The sequence below is a fragment of the Gastrolobium bilobum genome, unplaced genomic scaffold, assembly GCF_033153095.1.
Source record: "Gastrolobium bilobum isolate Gb01-03AN ecotype WA unplaced genomic scaffold, APGP_CSIRO_Gbil_v1 utg7653, whole genome shotgun sequence".
NCBI classification, from domain to species: domain Eukaryota; kingdom Viridiplantae; phylum Streptophyta; class Magnoliopsida; order Fabales; family Fabaceae; genus Gastrolobium; species Gastrolobium bilobum.
The window spans coordinates 134,480-151,022 of NW_026897564.1; the positions used below are offsets into that span (position 1 = coordinate 134,480).

Here is a 16,543-nt window from a genome sequence, read left to right on the forward strand (position 1 = left end):
TTAATTAATTATTAATTCATAATAAATGACAACCGTTGATTGGCGGAAATCAACGGTTATGATATATGGTTGTAAGATGTTGTAAAAAAAAGGTTGTAAGTATAACCTTCCTCATTTATTTATGATTAAATTAAAAGGAAATTCAAATTTACATTTGTATTTTCTTAAAAAAAATTGATGAGCATTATCATTTGACTGATAATAAAATGAAAAATTAAGTCACTCAAATCAAAATAATTAAGTACAATTAATAGATAAGAGTAAAATATTAAAAAAAAATCTATTACTCTGTAGATTAAAGTGGGTCTGATTGATAGACCGGGTTGGATAGCTGAGGCCGGATGATCCAAAAAATCCGGTTCGGGTAGGCCGAAACGTATATAAATTGACTAGTCTGTGTTCACCTGAATAGATGAATGAACCAATGAACAAAGGCAAGAGCTTCGTCATCACTGCAGCGCAGTGTGAATCACTCTTGCGAAAATATTCAGCTTCTCATTCCCTTTCTGAAACTAAACAGTTGCATGCTTTTATCCTCACCTTTGGCCTATTCTCCTCCTCCAACCTTTGTTCTAAGCTTGTCACAACCTACGCGCAATGCCACCATGCTTCCTATGCGTCCCAACTGTTTGATATGTTGCCCCAACGAAGTTTGTTCTCCTGGAACACTATGATGAGGATGTATGTTCAAATTGGTCGCCCCCATGATTCCCTGAACTTATTTTTTGAAATGCTCGATTCGGGTCAGACTCTGCCTGACAACTTCACATACCCAGTTGTTATCAAGGCTTGTGGTGAATTGTCCTTGATTGATATGGGCGTTGGAGTTCATGGACAGACATTTAAGGCTGGATTTGATTTGGACACGTTTGTCCAGAACTCTTTGTTGGCAATGTATATGAATGCAGGAAAGAAAGCAGCAGCACAATTGGTTTTTGACTTTATGCAGGAACGAACCGTGGTGTCTTGGAATACCATGATTAGTGGTTACTTTCGGAATAACTGTGCGGAGGAGGCGCTTAGGGTTTATAATAGAATGATGAGTGTTGGTTTGGAGCCTGATTGTGCAACCGTGGTTTCAGTATTGCCAGCTTGTGGGCTTTTGAAGAATGTGGAGCTTGGGAGAGAGGTTCATGCCTTAGCTCAGGAGAAAGGGTTTTGGGGAAATATGTTAGTTAGGAATGCAATGCTGGACATGTATGTTAAGTGTGGAAGGATGAAAGAAGCGCGGTTATTAGTGAATGGGATGGTTGAGAAGGATGTGGTGACATGGACAACATTGATTAATGGATATATTTTGAATGGTGATGCAAGAAGTGCTTTGATGCTTTGTCGGATGATGCAGTGTGAAGGAGTGAAACCAAATTCAGTAAGTATAGCTTCTCTACTATCAGCCTGTGGCAGTTTGGTTTCTTTGAACCATGGCAAGTGCCTGCATGCGTGGGCAATAAGGCAAAAGCTTGAGTGTGAGGTTATTGTGGAGACTGCCTTGATTGATATGTATGCCAAATGCAATCATGGCAACCTAAGTTATAAAGTGTTTATGAAAACCTCAAGAAAGAGAACGGCCCCATGGAATGCGGTTCTATCCGGTTTCATACATAATAGGCTTGCAAGAGAAGCAATAGAACTCTTTAAACAAATGTTAGTGGCAGCCGTACAACCTGACAATGCAACCTTTAATAGTCTTCTTCCTGCATATGCTATTCTTGCCGACCTCCAACAGGCAATGAACATACATTGTTACCTTATAAGATCAGGATTTCTTTACTGTCTTGAAGTAGCAAGTATTCTAGTTGATATATACTCGAAGTGTGGAAGTTTAGGATATGCTCATCAGATTTTTAATATAATTCCTCTTAAGGACAAGGATATTATTATTTGGAGTGCAATAATTGCAGCTTATGGAAAGCATGGACATGGTGTAATGGCTGTGTCACTTTTCAATCAGATGGTACAATCTGGAGTAAAACCAAATCAAGTTACTTTCACCTCTGTTTTGCATGCTTGCAGCCATGCAGGTTTAGTTGATGAGGGTTTGTCTTTGTTCAAGTTTATGCTTAAACAGCATCAGATTATTCCTCACGTTGATCATTATACCTGTATCATTGATCTTCTTGGCCGTGCTGGTCAACTGAATGATGCTTATAATCTTATTAGAACAATGCCAATAACACCTAACCATGCTGTATGGGGTGCACTACTCGGCGCTTGTGTGATTCATGAGAACGTTGAACTGGGAGAGGTGGCTGCTAGGTGGACTTTTGAGCTTGAGCCTGAAAATACCGGCAATTATGTTCTGTTGGCAAAACTTTATGCTGCCGTAGGAAGGTGGAGAGATGCAGAAAACGTTAGAGATATGGTAAATGCGGTGGGAATAAGAAAACTTCCTGCTCACAGTTTAGTTGAGGTCAGAAATGTGTGAATTGAACTTGTTCATTTTGTCAGCTTAACAACATTTGCCCACAAACACAAAAATTCTATCCAAGAATGAGAGTCATTATTGCTGTAGCTCTGACAGACCCTGTAAAATGGGTAAAGGTATTTCCTTTATAGAGGGGGAAGTGCCTACTTGTTGCCATTATGTCAACTGTGATGGAGGGTATTGCTGGTCTTCTTGGTGACGTATTGCTTCAATAATGTTTCGCAAGTATAGTGTTCAAGGCAGAGATTTGGACTACAATTTCCTTGAATACACTTGTGTTACTACCCAATACTAAGCAGTGCTTAATGACTCATGCTTTTCACACACATTCATCACCTTAAAAATTTCCCAGTTGCCTTGTTTGTGGTTTACCTGAGACGGATTTTCAAGATATTCATGATAGTGCTTTAGCTAAGGTGTTCTGGACATTTTGTGGCCCTTAGACCTCCCACAACCACTTATTCTTCGGTTCTATTGATCAGTAGTTGGATTTTTTTGGTATTTCCAGTTGGTTTTCTGATTCACAGAGAAAGATAGGGCAATCTTATGTAACTTCTCATTGCTTGGCTCCTACGGAACTCATAACGAGCTCATCTATGATGATAGACATGTTCTGCTGCCATATTTCCTGCACAAATCCATGCAATTATTAATGATTTTGAAACAGCAAGATACAGATATCCAAGCTAATACTACAGTGTGATATGTTAATAGAGTTTCCCTATGTAAGATACGTTAGATTGGATGCGGATATGTCCTCCTTGGGAAATCCCTGGTTATTAGTTTTGGAAGATCATTCTAAGATTGATTCTTTGCAAGCTCCGCACAAGGTTCAAAAAGTAAAGTTGGGAATACATACATCGTGCTTGCAAAGTCCACCAAGTTCAACGTTCGTTACATGAAGATATAGACTTACTTGCTAGAGTTTGTTCATCTAACTCCACTTGTAAACTGCTCTTCACTCCTCCAGCTGGGCTTCACATGAACTATTTGGCAAATGCTACTCGAGTAGCCCTTCGCTCATAGTTTAGTCCAAAAAGATAAATAATCTTAGCTCCTCTTCACTGCAAAAGTACCCTATTTTTATGTGGTCATAGAACAAGCCAAGACTTCACCGAGCTAGCAATTTCATAGCCAAAATTTTCATCCTATAGTTTCTCTTTCAATTTTATTTAATCTTTATAGTATAAAATATATTTTAAAAAGGCCTTAGAAGTTTTGTCAAACAAATGCAGAATAACAACTGTCAAATTCCTATAATTTCACTCTGAACAGTAAACAAACTCAACTAACAGATTATTTTGCATTGTTTTGTAAACTATTAAAGATTTATTTGGAAAATTAAACTAGGAACTCAGCTAAAATTTGAGTAAAACTATAAGAACCGCAACATTAATTTTATCATAAATTGCCATATTAACAAAAATATCATTAACTAATCTTAAACTTATATACGCTTAATAAAACACATTATTTCTAACTGTTATTGCTAATTATTTCTAATCATCTAATAATTATATTAACAAAATAAATTTCATGCAAAACTAATACTTATACCAAGAAATATATTTAAAAATTATAAATAAATATATTTAATATTTTAAATGACATAACTCTGATTTTAGGTGAAATGTTCATGTAATATGCATATATTTTTTTTGAACATTTTATCTCATCCACAATACTTTTTCTCTCTTTCCTTCTAATTTTGTAAAGAAGAGAGAACATATATACATTATGTATATATACACCAAAACATGTTCACTTAAGATGATAAACATTTTTCCTATTATAAATAAGAGATTAATATTTTAAGAGATAATTTTATTTTTTATATAAATAAAAATATATAAAACTCATGTAAAGAGAAAAGAAAATATAAACCCCATATAAAAATGTGTATTATAAATAAAATTTATCTGCTATAATATGAAAAACATTAATTCCTATAAATAATCAGCAAACACTATATAACAAGTAGTCTTTTAAATATTTACAAAAAAAAAAAAAGTAGTCTTTTAAATCAATCAAACGAAATATGGATTCATAATCATTTGTCCTTGCACTCCAGCCAAATAATCCTGAAGGAAATCAAGTATCAATACTGCTTTCCAGCGATAACGAGCATCACAAGAAAAACAAGATTCAACCAAAAAAAAACTGAAACAAAGTGGCATTTGATAAACCCAAGAAAAGAAAACATTTTTTCTTTCCACTATTTGGGATATAGAACGCCAAACTATAAACGGGGTGCGCGAGTTTGTATGCAGTACCATTTTTTTCCTTTTAGGGCTATAAAGAGTGCAGCATCACTTGAAAAACATAATGATCCGTACAGCATGTATGATACGATATTACGGGACGATAATACAGAAACAACATTAAAAAAAAAAAAAATCAAAAATAAACTTAATAAATATGAATTCCTTCAGAGCAAAGTAAACGAGAAAGACACATGTCAAGAGTTGCTAAATCTAAAATCCTCTAAAAGGAACATGGAGGATGGGGATCAAGGGAAATGCTCATATTCCTGTAAAAGCTTTCTTAACAGCGCCAGAAGAACCAGCAGGAACCACTTTCAACACGTTAAATCTCACTGTCTTAGACAATGGCCTGTTAGAGAAAAAAATAAAAATAAATAAATAAAAACAATAAATTAAACGCAGTCACAGAAGTTGAAGACTGTATTTCAAGCTACAGATTTCACAGGACAAGGGTAAATAAAGAGTCAGTCACCAACCTGCACTGTCCAATAATAACATGATCTCCCTCCTTCACACGGAAACAAGGAGATATATGTGCTGGAATATTTGAGTGCCTCTTCTCGTACCTAAGGGAAAACCAAACAGATAATAAGCTAATAGAAAAAGAATAAGGCACAACTCGAACTTACTGAAAGGTAAAGACGCTTGCCTTTGGTATTTTTTGATAAAATGAAGATAATTCCGACGAACAATGATAGTCCTTGTCATTTTTGCACTATGGCAAGTGCCAGCAAGAATTCGACCACGGATGGAAGCATTGCCGGTGAATGGGCATTTCTTATCAATGTAAGCGCCTAGACAGGAAGACAAACAAACCAATCTTGTTAGAATCACAGTAGATGTTCAGATCAATGAGCAAAATATCTCATTTCTACTCTCAGCTGGTAACCACAATAAACATAAAGGAACAACATATCTATTTAATTAATATTTAATAACACTTGAAAACTAACCACAACATCACCATTATATATTCAATCTCAACATCTATTACATCTTGAACCAAAACATAAAAGGAGAACAGCAGCATTGATGTGAAACTGTTTAAATTGCATTGCATGGGCTCACAATACAGTTTCTATGATGCCCAACCACAAGGGAGAGACCATTTTCATTGCATCAGTTTGCAGTTGCAACACAAAGGTTACACACACAAATATAGATAAGTATAACCATTTATCAACAATTAACTCACAGATATTATATGTATCCAATGCAATAAAAAGCAAATCAAGTAAGAATTACAATAACGAAACTGCGGATATAGATAGATACACAATCTAAAGTTGAGCAAAGAACATAAATTAAAAGAATTTGGGAGCTCAAACCTTCAATTGCATCTCTGGGAGTCTTGAATCCCAAACCAATACTTTTCCAAAACCTGTTCCCTCCTTTTCCAGGCCTCTTCCCCTTACCGGATTTTTTCGAACTGCATCAGTGACCACATAAATCCTCAATGCCATTACAGATACAATAAAAATTCAAATGGTTGTATTGGAAAAAACACAATATACAGAAAAATAAAAAATAAATAAATAAAAGAGTGAAAACAAACTTACGAGAGAAAAACCTTGGGTTGCTTCAAAAAAGCCTTCTCCGTCTGCAAAAGAAGTAAAAATATGTAAGTTTTCAGAAGTTAAGCAAAGAAGCCCTAAAATGATTTATGGATCAGAACCTGCTCCGCCATTGATAGAGACCGAAAGGTAAAGGGGGCAAGCAGAGCGGAGAGAATTAGCAGCAGACACAAATAGCACAGCAAGCAAAACCCTAATTCAAGAAAGGAGGATCGATCGGGAATTATAACTGAGGTTGGTCACCCAGCCCAAATCGAAATGGGCCAGCCTAAATATTCAATATAATTTTGAGTTGGGTAGGTTTTCTGAAAATCTGGGTAAGCCCAATATATATATATATATATATATATATATATATATATATATATATGGGTAAAGTGTGTGTCATTTTAAAGGATGTAAAGTTGTATCATTTTAAGAGAGAAAAAGAGATAGATAAAGGAGGAGAGAGAGTTGACAAAAAAAATAAAGATGTGGGTCTCACCTTCTTGTAAAAGTGAAAGGATATAAGTTATGTCATTTGAAAGAATAAACATTTTTCCCTATATATATATATATATATATATATATATATATATATATATATATGGGAAAAGTGTGTATCATTTTAAAGTATATAAAATTGTGTCATTTTAAGTGTGAGAAAGAGATAGATAAAGGATGAGAGAGAGTGGACAAAAAAATATAACGGTGTGGGTCTCACCTCTTTACGAGAGTGAAAAGATATAAGTTGTGTCATTTAAAAAGACAAATATTTTTTCCTATATATATATATATATATATATATGTTTTATACTTTTCATGTAATATGAAAAGAGAAATTTTCTTACACACCATCGATTTCTATGCTGACATGAGTTCCACTTCCACATATGACTTTTTTTAACATATGTGTCTCACATAACTTTTGTCTCTATGACATAAGAAGGCTCATGTAACTTCATGATAAGTATAAAACCCAAATATAGACGGGCTTGTTTATCTGCAGAGAATACCGATAAGTTATCCCAATTGAGCCCAAAACGATGTTGCTTTAGGAGTAAATATAGATAACTTTTCTGCATATATATATATATATATGGCAAGATTATTTGATTCTGGTGTCAAATTAAAAAGTTTGATACTAAATTCCAACCGTTGATTTCCCTAATCTATCAGTTATAATTTATTAGGTCATATATATTAATTAATTATTAATTATGAATAAATTATAACTGTCAGATTAGCAAAAATAAGCAGTTTAGATTTGGTGTCAAAAATAGTAAAATTAAATTTTTACTTATATTAAAAAAAAAAAAATATGTTCGCTTATGTATTCATGTACAAATATTGTTTTATTAAAAAAATAATAAAAAATTATATTTTGTATAGAATATTTTATGAAAGTGTTAAATACTTATTTGATAAAATAATTTTGAATGTATTGAATATGATTAAAAATTAAAAAAAATTATAATTATAATTTTTGATAGCTCGCAGGTTAGCCCTAGCCCACAAGGGCGGACCTACATGGGGGGCATGCATGGGCGGCCGCCCCCCTCTATAATCTGAAAAATGTCTACATCCTCCAAAAAAATACATAGTATATTTCATTTTTCGTAACTTGTGGGTTACTTTAGCAAAACTAGTATTGTGTGCCTTTTGGATCTGAAATGGGTTGCATTGATTTCATCTTGTTGATGATCGGTACAGTCTTTTTGTTCAAAGCTTTCGACTTCACTTTCTGAGTCTCCTTCTTTTGCTTCATTTGATACCCAAAATCTGTTAGCATGAGAAAGAAGCTTGATACCCATCTTCCTGTTGTGAGTATTTTCACTTTCTCTTTGTAAAGTTTTGATCTTTTTGTAGTTTCATGTTGTTCGAATGCTCAAAAACCAACAGAAACTGAAAGAAAAAATGGGTATAAAATAATTATAGTTTGCAATAATTTTTGGAATTTATTTGTTTAGCTTTATGGTGCTTGATAACTGAAGTATATGGGTCTGTAGTGATGTGGGCATTATGAAACTTTATGATGTTAGTTTTAGGTGCTCGCCTAATTTGGGTTCTACGAGCTTCCCCTTCTTTTTGGATTTATTTTAGTTATGTAATTATATTTGTTATTAAAATTATTTAATGGGTGCATCTCTTGAGACCGCTGTACATATTTTTTGGTTTAAGATTGTGATCTTACTTTTCATTGTTGACATGGCACACGGCAATGAAGTAATTTATGTTAAATTCGTCAATTTAGTATCCTTGTTAAATTATATTTTATTTAAAATTCTATAAATTGAATTTGTTAAATTTTCGCCTCCTTTCATATCATTTTCTGGGTCCGCCGCTACTAGCCCATAAGACTTTTAGCCTGTGTGGATCTTTCTTATTATGAGCCATATGACCCTACGGACTTTTTGTCCTAATTTGCGTGGGCTATGACTTAAATGGGATAGGCTGTCCCATTATCATAGCAAATAAATTTTGAATTGTCTAAAGTAAATAGAAAAATAGTTAGATATGGTATTTATTATGAACCATAATTCATAATCACATGTGGTTTAGAGATTAATAAGATATCGAGGTAGTGATAAGTATAACAAGTGACAAGCAAGCATAAATTTAGCAATTATGAGGCCTTTGTAAGATTTGAAATTAATACCAACATATTTTATCAATTACCAACTTCGTTTTTTTTAATAAAAAATAGGGAAAATTCAAAAAAAAAAAACTTACAAGTTTTCTCAAAATCATTTACCCCCTCTCAGAAATTTTTAATCTTTTACCCTTCTACTTAAAATTTCTTTAATGCTTACTCTCTAATTTGATTTTTCATCCAAAATTTTGTTAACAGAATTAAATTTTTTTACAAATACCAAAATTACCTTAATAAAAAAAAATAAAAACATAATTTCCTCACAAACACAGTTTTAGACGAACTCACGGAAGCAAGACATAAATGTAAATCAACGATTGAATCCTCCCTCCACATTCATGTTTTCTTAACTTTTTTTTTCTTAACTTTTGCTTACATTCATGTTTTCTCCAAACTATTTCGTTGTCTTCCTGTGTTGCTGAGAGTAGAGGGAGGATTCAATCGTTGATTTATATTCATGTGTTTCTTCCGTGAGTTCATCTAAAACTGCATTTGTGACGGAAATATATTTTTCTTTTTTCTTCTATTAGGGGTAGTTTTGGTATTTTTTAAAAAAATTAACTCTGTTAACAAATTGGATGGAAAATCAAATTATGGGGTAAGTGATAAAAAAATTTAAGTAGGGCGGTAAATGATTAGAAATTTCGGGGAGGGCGTAAATGATTTTGAAGAAACTTGTAGGATTTTTTTTGAAGTTTTTCCTAAAAAAATAAGCAAAACAAAATGTGTAGACAAAGTTGTAGAGCATGAAAATTACAATATGAGTAATTATTAGATGATGAATTGAGAAATTAATAAGGTGTTAGGAACGTGATTTTCATACTTAATAGGAGGTTAGTTAATATTATAAAAAATTTGTGAAAATTCCTTCTTATTTTTAAATCATTATTTCAAACAAACTTTTATATAAGAAATGATTACCAATATATTCAAAATATTCATGATATAAAATTTTTACAATTAAACAATATAATAATAATACAGACATGACATCAAAAAAATAATTAAAATGCTAAATTAAAGAAGTGGTAAAAAGATTGCAAACTATCGTTATTGTTAGTAGAGCACAAGATCAAATATCATTTTTACAGTAAATTAATTAGCACATTTTAGTTCGACACTAGAACGAAATCAAATATATATTTTGTTATTTCCGAGGAACCACAAATTTGGGATATATAATTCTAAGGATTTCATTACTTTTAATTTAGTTGGATATACTCTCGGGACACGGGATACGACACGATACGACACTCCGACACATTAATTTTAAAAAATGTTAAATTTCGACACGTTAGGACACGTTTTGATATTATATAATATTTTTAATTTATGTAGTACATATTATATTTAGTATTCAATAATTTAAAAAAAAAATAAAGATAAACTTATAATACTTATCAATTTTACGAAGAAACATAAGATATCTTAAATGTTTATATTAAACTCAATAAAATCGTAATCGTAATCTAACGAATCTAATAGTTGGAACTCAAAATACAATGCAACGTAACCTTCGAATCTTTTTTGAGTCTTTGCAACTAGTATTGAAGTGTCGGAAAGTGCCGGTGAGTGTCGGACACGACACGTCAGAATTTTTGAAGTATCGGTGCTTCGTAGGATATACTAATGTTGTGTATAAATATATTCCATATAAAGCTTATTCTCAAATTAGTTATTTATTTTGTTATAATGGTACTGCAATTTATTGGCATTCTTCCAAGCAATCGCTAGTAAGTGCATCTTCTAACCACTTTGAGATTATTGCTTTATATTAAGTTAGAAGAGAGAATCCTTGCAAATATATTATAACACATATTCACGTTGTTTAACATTAGCAATTGACTCTCTTACTATAATTTATAAAGACAATGTTGCTTGTCTTGCACAAATTAGAGGAAGATATATTAAAGGTGATAAGACCAAGTATATCTGGTCAAAATTTTATAATACTAAAAAAAATTTTATAATACTGATAAACTCCAAGAAAATCCATAAATTGATGTTAATCACATAAATGATGAATTAGCTATAACAGTCATTGTATCAAAAGCTAGTGTAAAAATGTATAAACGATAGGAACGCACTGTAAAAATGCAAGTAAAAATGCTTCTTAGTAAAAATAGGTAAAAACATTGTGTAGAAATGTAAAAACGATAGAAACACAAGTTTTTTAGATTTTACTTAAACTCAATTTTTTTTTAAATTCTTTTTTTCATTTTTTTTTAAACTCAATTTTCTCTTTTTGTGTTTTTGGATCTATGTTTTATATAGTTATGTGACTTATATATTTTAAATATGAAGTTTTTCATTGAATTTTGAGTAATGTCTTATGTGATTTTTTTTTACTTGCACATATATATAATTTTGTATCTTGACTTTAAGTAGTAAAAAATTTATATTTCGTATCGTTTATACGATATACATTTTTATTACCCCTTCTGTTTTTACGTGAAAACTCAATTTTGACAACATTAATAACAGTAGTTATATAACTCTGTTGAAAGAGAGATATTATGAGTGATAATCAAAATTCCTTTCATTTTATCCATGTTTTGTCCCAATAGCTTTTTCCAACATAAGTTTTTTAATTAGTGTTGAAGAAGATATCATCTTATCATGTAAATATATTCAATTTGTGTGTAATCTTAGTTGTTTCCTAGTTGTTAGCTTGTATTCCTAGTTTGTTAGTGTAGTTACCATCAGATCCGATGATGTTACCAGCTTGTGCGTCCAGCTTTCTAGCTCATGCGATCAGCTCCTAGTTTTTAGGATTGTTAAGTTTGTTTATAATTATTTGTATTTTTGTTCAGCCTATTTAAAAAGGCAACCATCAATATAGCAAAGCAACATATTGATACCATATTTTATCTTGGTATCAGAGCGATCCGAAACACTTCCGCAAATACGAGTGAGTGCGAAAGCTTGTCTCATCTAAGATGGCAGGAGAAAATAGCAGCGCCTTAAAGCCTTCGGATCCTGACTCTCCCTTTTATCTAGGAGGGTCGGATAATCCAGGCGTCATTCTAACCATAGTACAGCTACGTGGAGAGGCCAATTATGACAACTGGGCCAAGCTGATGCAAAACGCACTCAGCGCAAAGAACAAACTTGGTTTCATCACTGGCGATGTGAAGAAACCGGAGAAGGATAACGCCGCGGAATGGCGTGCATGGGTCAGGTGCAATTCTATGATCAATGGGTGGATTCATAACACCATTGATCCTAAGTTGCAACCATTTATTAAATGTTTTGCTGACGTCAAAGACTTGTGGGACGACCTAAAGGAGAGGTATGTTGTTCAGAATTTCCCGAAGCAGTATCAACTCAGAGCTTCCCTCACAAACACACGGCAGCAAGGAAGTACTATTGGTGAATATTACACCAAGCTTCGTGCAATTTGGGATGAGCTCGAAGGTGGCAAGATTTCCAAATCATGTGCATGTGGAGATAATTGTGCAGTGGCCAAGGAGATAGAGGAAGGCAGAGAACATGAACGCGTGTATCAATTCCTTATGGGATTGGATGAAGCACTCTTTGGGAACTTACGTTCTCAGATTCTTAATACATCTCTTCTTCCATCCCTTAATAAAGTTTATGCAACTGTTACACAGGAGGAGACACACCGCGCCATTGCCCGTGGCCATGATGATCGCAACACTGTCATCGGTTATGCAGCATGCACCGAAGCCAGTGGCGGACATGATGCACAGGCGCAACGCATGGTTGCGGTCCAGCCAGCAGCTCGTGTTCCATGCCCTCACTGCGGGAAGACCAACCATGATCCATCTCGTTGCTGGAAAATTGTCAGATTCCCTCAGTTTCGTGGTGCACCTCGCGGCCGTGGCAGGGGACGAACAGGAACAGGTGGACGCGGACCCCATGAACAAGCATATGCCGTTCAAACATCAGACGTTATGCAAACAGCAACCGCATCACAAACAGCGGTTGTTCTGTCCTCACCAAATGCAGCTGCATTCTCGGTTCTCACTCCAGAAGTAGTGCATAAACTCATGACATTGGTGGATCACTCTCAGGCAAATCAAACCACCAACAAGTTGTCTGGTAAGGCTACTCAATCACAATGGCTTATTGATAGCGGTGCTTCGCAGCACATGACACGGTCTCTGGAATTATTAATGGATGTTAGAAAAATCAAACCTCTAGCAGTGAGGTTACCTAATGGTGAAATTATTCATACTGAACAACAAGGGACAATGGTGTTCGAAAACAATTTTACATTGTCTAATGTCTTGTTTGTTCCCCATTTGCGCTGCAATCTGATTTCAGTGTCTCAATTATTGCAGCAGAATAACAACAGAGTAATTTTTACTAATGGAAAATGTATTTTGCAGGACCAAGCATTGATGAGGGAGACTGGATTGGGTGATATTCATGCAGGAGTTTATGTGTTTCAACCAAAGCATGCTTCAGTTTCTACCGTAAGAGTTCAGGAGTCTGCAGAGTTGTGGCACAGACGGTTGGGTCATGCATCCTATGAAGTTGTGTCTTTGCTTCCGTTATTTTCTCATAATTCAGCTAAAATTGCAGCGAATAAAACGGCATGTGCCATTTGTTGTCGTGCTAAGCACACTAGAACTATGTTTCATTCAAGCAGTAATCGAAGTAAACAATGTTTTGATTTAATTCACTGTGATACGTGGGACCCTATCGTTCTTCTTCCTCTTCAGGTGCACATTATTTTTTAACAATCGTTGATGACTTCAGTCGATTTGTTTGGGTGTATATGTTAGCTGAAAAGAAGGAGACTTGCGATCGTATTCATAAATTTTTGGCTATGATCAGAACCCAATTTGGAAAAATGATAAAAATTTTGCGTTCTGATAATGGGACTGAATTTAAATCAAATAAATTACTGCAGTTGTATCATGAAAATGGGATAGTTCATCAAACGTCTTGTGTTTATACACCAGAACAAAATGGGCGTGTAGAGCGAAAGCATCGACATATTTTAAATGTTTCTCGGGCGTTATTGTTTCAAGCTGATTTACCCATCGATTTTTGGGAAGAAAGTGTGCTTGCAGGGGTCCATTTGATTAATAGAACACCATCCAAAATTCTTTCAGGCAGTACACCACATGAGTTATTATATGGGGTGGTCCCAAATTATGAACACTTGAAATTTTTTGGATGTTTGTGTTTTGCTAATGTCAGACCAAAGCCTACGGATAAATTTGCATCTCGATCTCGCAAATGTCTGTTTGTAGGATATCCTACTGATCAAAAAGGGTGGAGAGTATATGATTTAGAAAATAGAGAATTTTTTGTATGCAGGGATGTCAAATTTTATGAAGAAATTTTTCCTTTATCATCACATGTTGCACCAAAAAATGCGCCTGCATTATCCTTGCTGCCTCATTCTATTCAGGTCACGAGTGAAGATGCGTCCAATAATATGTTGTCCGCCCATGATAATGCTTATACACCTGCAATTGAATACTATGCAGAAGGCGCCGATCAAGTACTTACACCTGTATCACATGCAGACGACAGGGGGAGTAATATTTACGTAGACGCCGAACAAATTCATGCTCCCGAATCTCATGCAGGCGACATCCACGCTGAACAAATGGCTGCACCCGAATCCTATGCAAGAGACGTTAATGCAGATACGTCACACACTTTAACGGTGCAATCAAGAGCACCAATTCATGTGCCATGCTCTTCACGGTCGCAACCAGTTGAGGGCTGAAGTCAGCAATCACGGAAAACCCCAACATACCTTCAAGATTATGAATGCAATGCTATTGAAACACATAAATCTCTTCCTGCTCTTCCAATCAGTCACTCCTCACATGCAAGGTCAGGTATTAAATATCCATTATGTAATTCTCTTAGTTTATCTAAATTCTCTCCATCCCATCGTGCGTTTGTAGCAGCTATTGATGCAGGATGTGAGCCTCGCCATTTCAGAGAAGCCATGCAGAATTTGAAATGGGTCGAAGCTATGAGAAAAGAGATCACTGCACTAGAGGATAATGGGACATGGGCTGTCACGGTTTTGCCACCGAATAAAAGAGCATTACCTAGCAAATGGGTTTTCAAAATAAAATATCATTCTGATGGAACCGTGGAAAGATACAAGGCACGGTTAGTTATTGCAGGTAACCATCAGATAGAAGGCGAAGACTTTGGTGAGAGTTATGCGCCTGTTGCAAAAATGACAAGCGTTAGAACTCTCTTGGCAGTTGCTGCAGCTAAGCAGTGGGAACTACATCAACTAGACGTGCATAATGCTTTCCTAAATGGAGAGCTTAGTGAAGAGGTGTATATGAAATTTCCTCTAGGATTTAGCAATGGAACAAAAGATCAAGTCTGCCGTTTGAAAAAGTCACTCTACGGTTTGAGACAATCTCCAAGAAACTGGTTTAGTAAATTGAGCTCCTCACTTATGAAATACGGTTTTCCACAATCTCATGCTGATTATACCTTGTTCACATTCCAAAGAGGTGGTATTTTTCTTGCTCTCCTGGTTTATGTTGATGATATAGTGTTGGCAGGAAATAATACTCAAGCATGCACTCAAGTCAAGGAATATTTAAACAAGTGTTTTAAAATCAAGGACTTGGGCAGGTTGAAATACTTTCTTGGGATTGAGATAGCCCGTAACAAAGAAGGAATATTTTGTGTCAGCGGAAATATGCTCTTGATATTTTACATGAAGCAGGTCTTAGTGGAAGCAAACCAGCTGTGTCTCCTATTGAACAGAATCATCGACTTGGCCTTGCTGATGGACCAGACATCGATAATCCTGAGAGATATAGAAGATTAATTGGCAAATTGATTTATTTAAACATTACAAGACCAGATTTGAGTTATGCTATTCATGTCCTCTCTCAATTTATGCAGCATCCTAAGCAAGTTCATTATGATGCTGTCCTACGAGTGTTAAGGTATGTGAAACAAAATCCTGGACAAGGACTCTTATTGAAAAGCGCATGTGATCTCCAAATCCATGCCTATTGTGATTCAGATTGGGCTTCTTGTCCTCTTACAAGAAGATCTGTTACTGGATATTTTGTTATGTTGGGCACATCACCTATTTCATGGAGAACAAAGAAACAGGTCACAGTTGCACGTTCTTCTGCTGAAGCTGAGTATAGAGCCATGGCAGCTGCTACAACAGAGTTAATTTGGTTAAAGGGTTTTCTTGCGTCTCTTGGTGTGCATCATACAATACCCATGTAGTTATTTTGTGATAATACAGCAGCTCTCCATATTGCTGTTAACCCCGTTTTTCATGAACGGACGAAACACATTGAGCTGGACTGCCATTTCGTTCGAGAACATATTCAGGCGAACACCATTGCTACATCCCATGTTCGCTCCTCCGCTCAGCTGGCAGATCTTTTTACCAAAGCTTTGGGACAGTCTGTCTTTCTTGCATTCCTTCCCAAGTTGGGCATTTCATTCTTACATGCTCCAACTTGAGGGGGAGTGTTGAAGAAGATATCATCTTATCATGTAAATATATTCAATTTGTGTGTAATCTTAGTTGTTTCCTAGTTGTTAGCTTGTATTCCTAGTTTGTTAGTGTAGTTACCATCAGATCCGATGCTGTTACTAGCTTGTGCGTCCAGCTTTCTAGCTCATGCGATCAGCTCCTAGTTTTTAGGATTGTTAAGTT

At 34.9% G+C, this 16,543-nt stretch overlaps 2 protein-coding genes across 2 annotated transcripts; one reads left to right on the forward strand and one right to left on the reverse strand.

Moving 5' to 3' along the window:
* The first annotated feature begins 412 nt into the window (after positions 1-412).
* On the forward strand, positions 413-2,709 carry LOC133308162 (pentatricopeptide repeat-containing protein At5g39350). The gene has a single exon (XM_061508766.1). The coding sequence runs from the start codon at positions 413-415 to the stop codon at positions 2,423-2,425; it is 2,013 nt and encodes a 670-aa protein (XP_061364750.1). The 3' UTR covers positions 2,426-2,709.
* A 1,985-nt stretch (positions 2,710-4,694) lies between these two features.
* On the reverse strand, positions 4,695-6,478 carry LOC133308133 (small ribosomal subunit protein uS17-like). The gene is made up of 6 exons (XM_061508736.1): positions 6,365-6,478; positions 6,249-6,289; positions 6,018-6,118; positions 5,339-5,483; positions 5,166-5,255; positions 4,695-5,038 (listed from the first exon to the last, which is right to left on the reverse strand). The coding sequence occupies exons 1-6, from the start codon at positions 6,374-6,376 to the stop codon at positions 4,948-4,950; spliced, it is 480 nt and encodes a 159-aa protein (XP_061364720.1). The 5' UTR covers positions 6,377-6,478; the 3' UTR covers positions 4,695-4,947.
* Between the last annotated feature and the right edge of the window lie 10,065 nt (positions 6,479-16,543).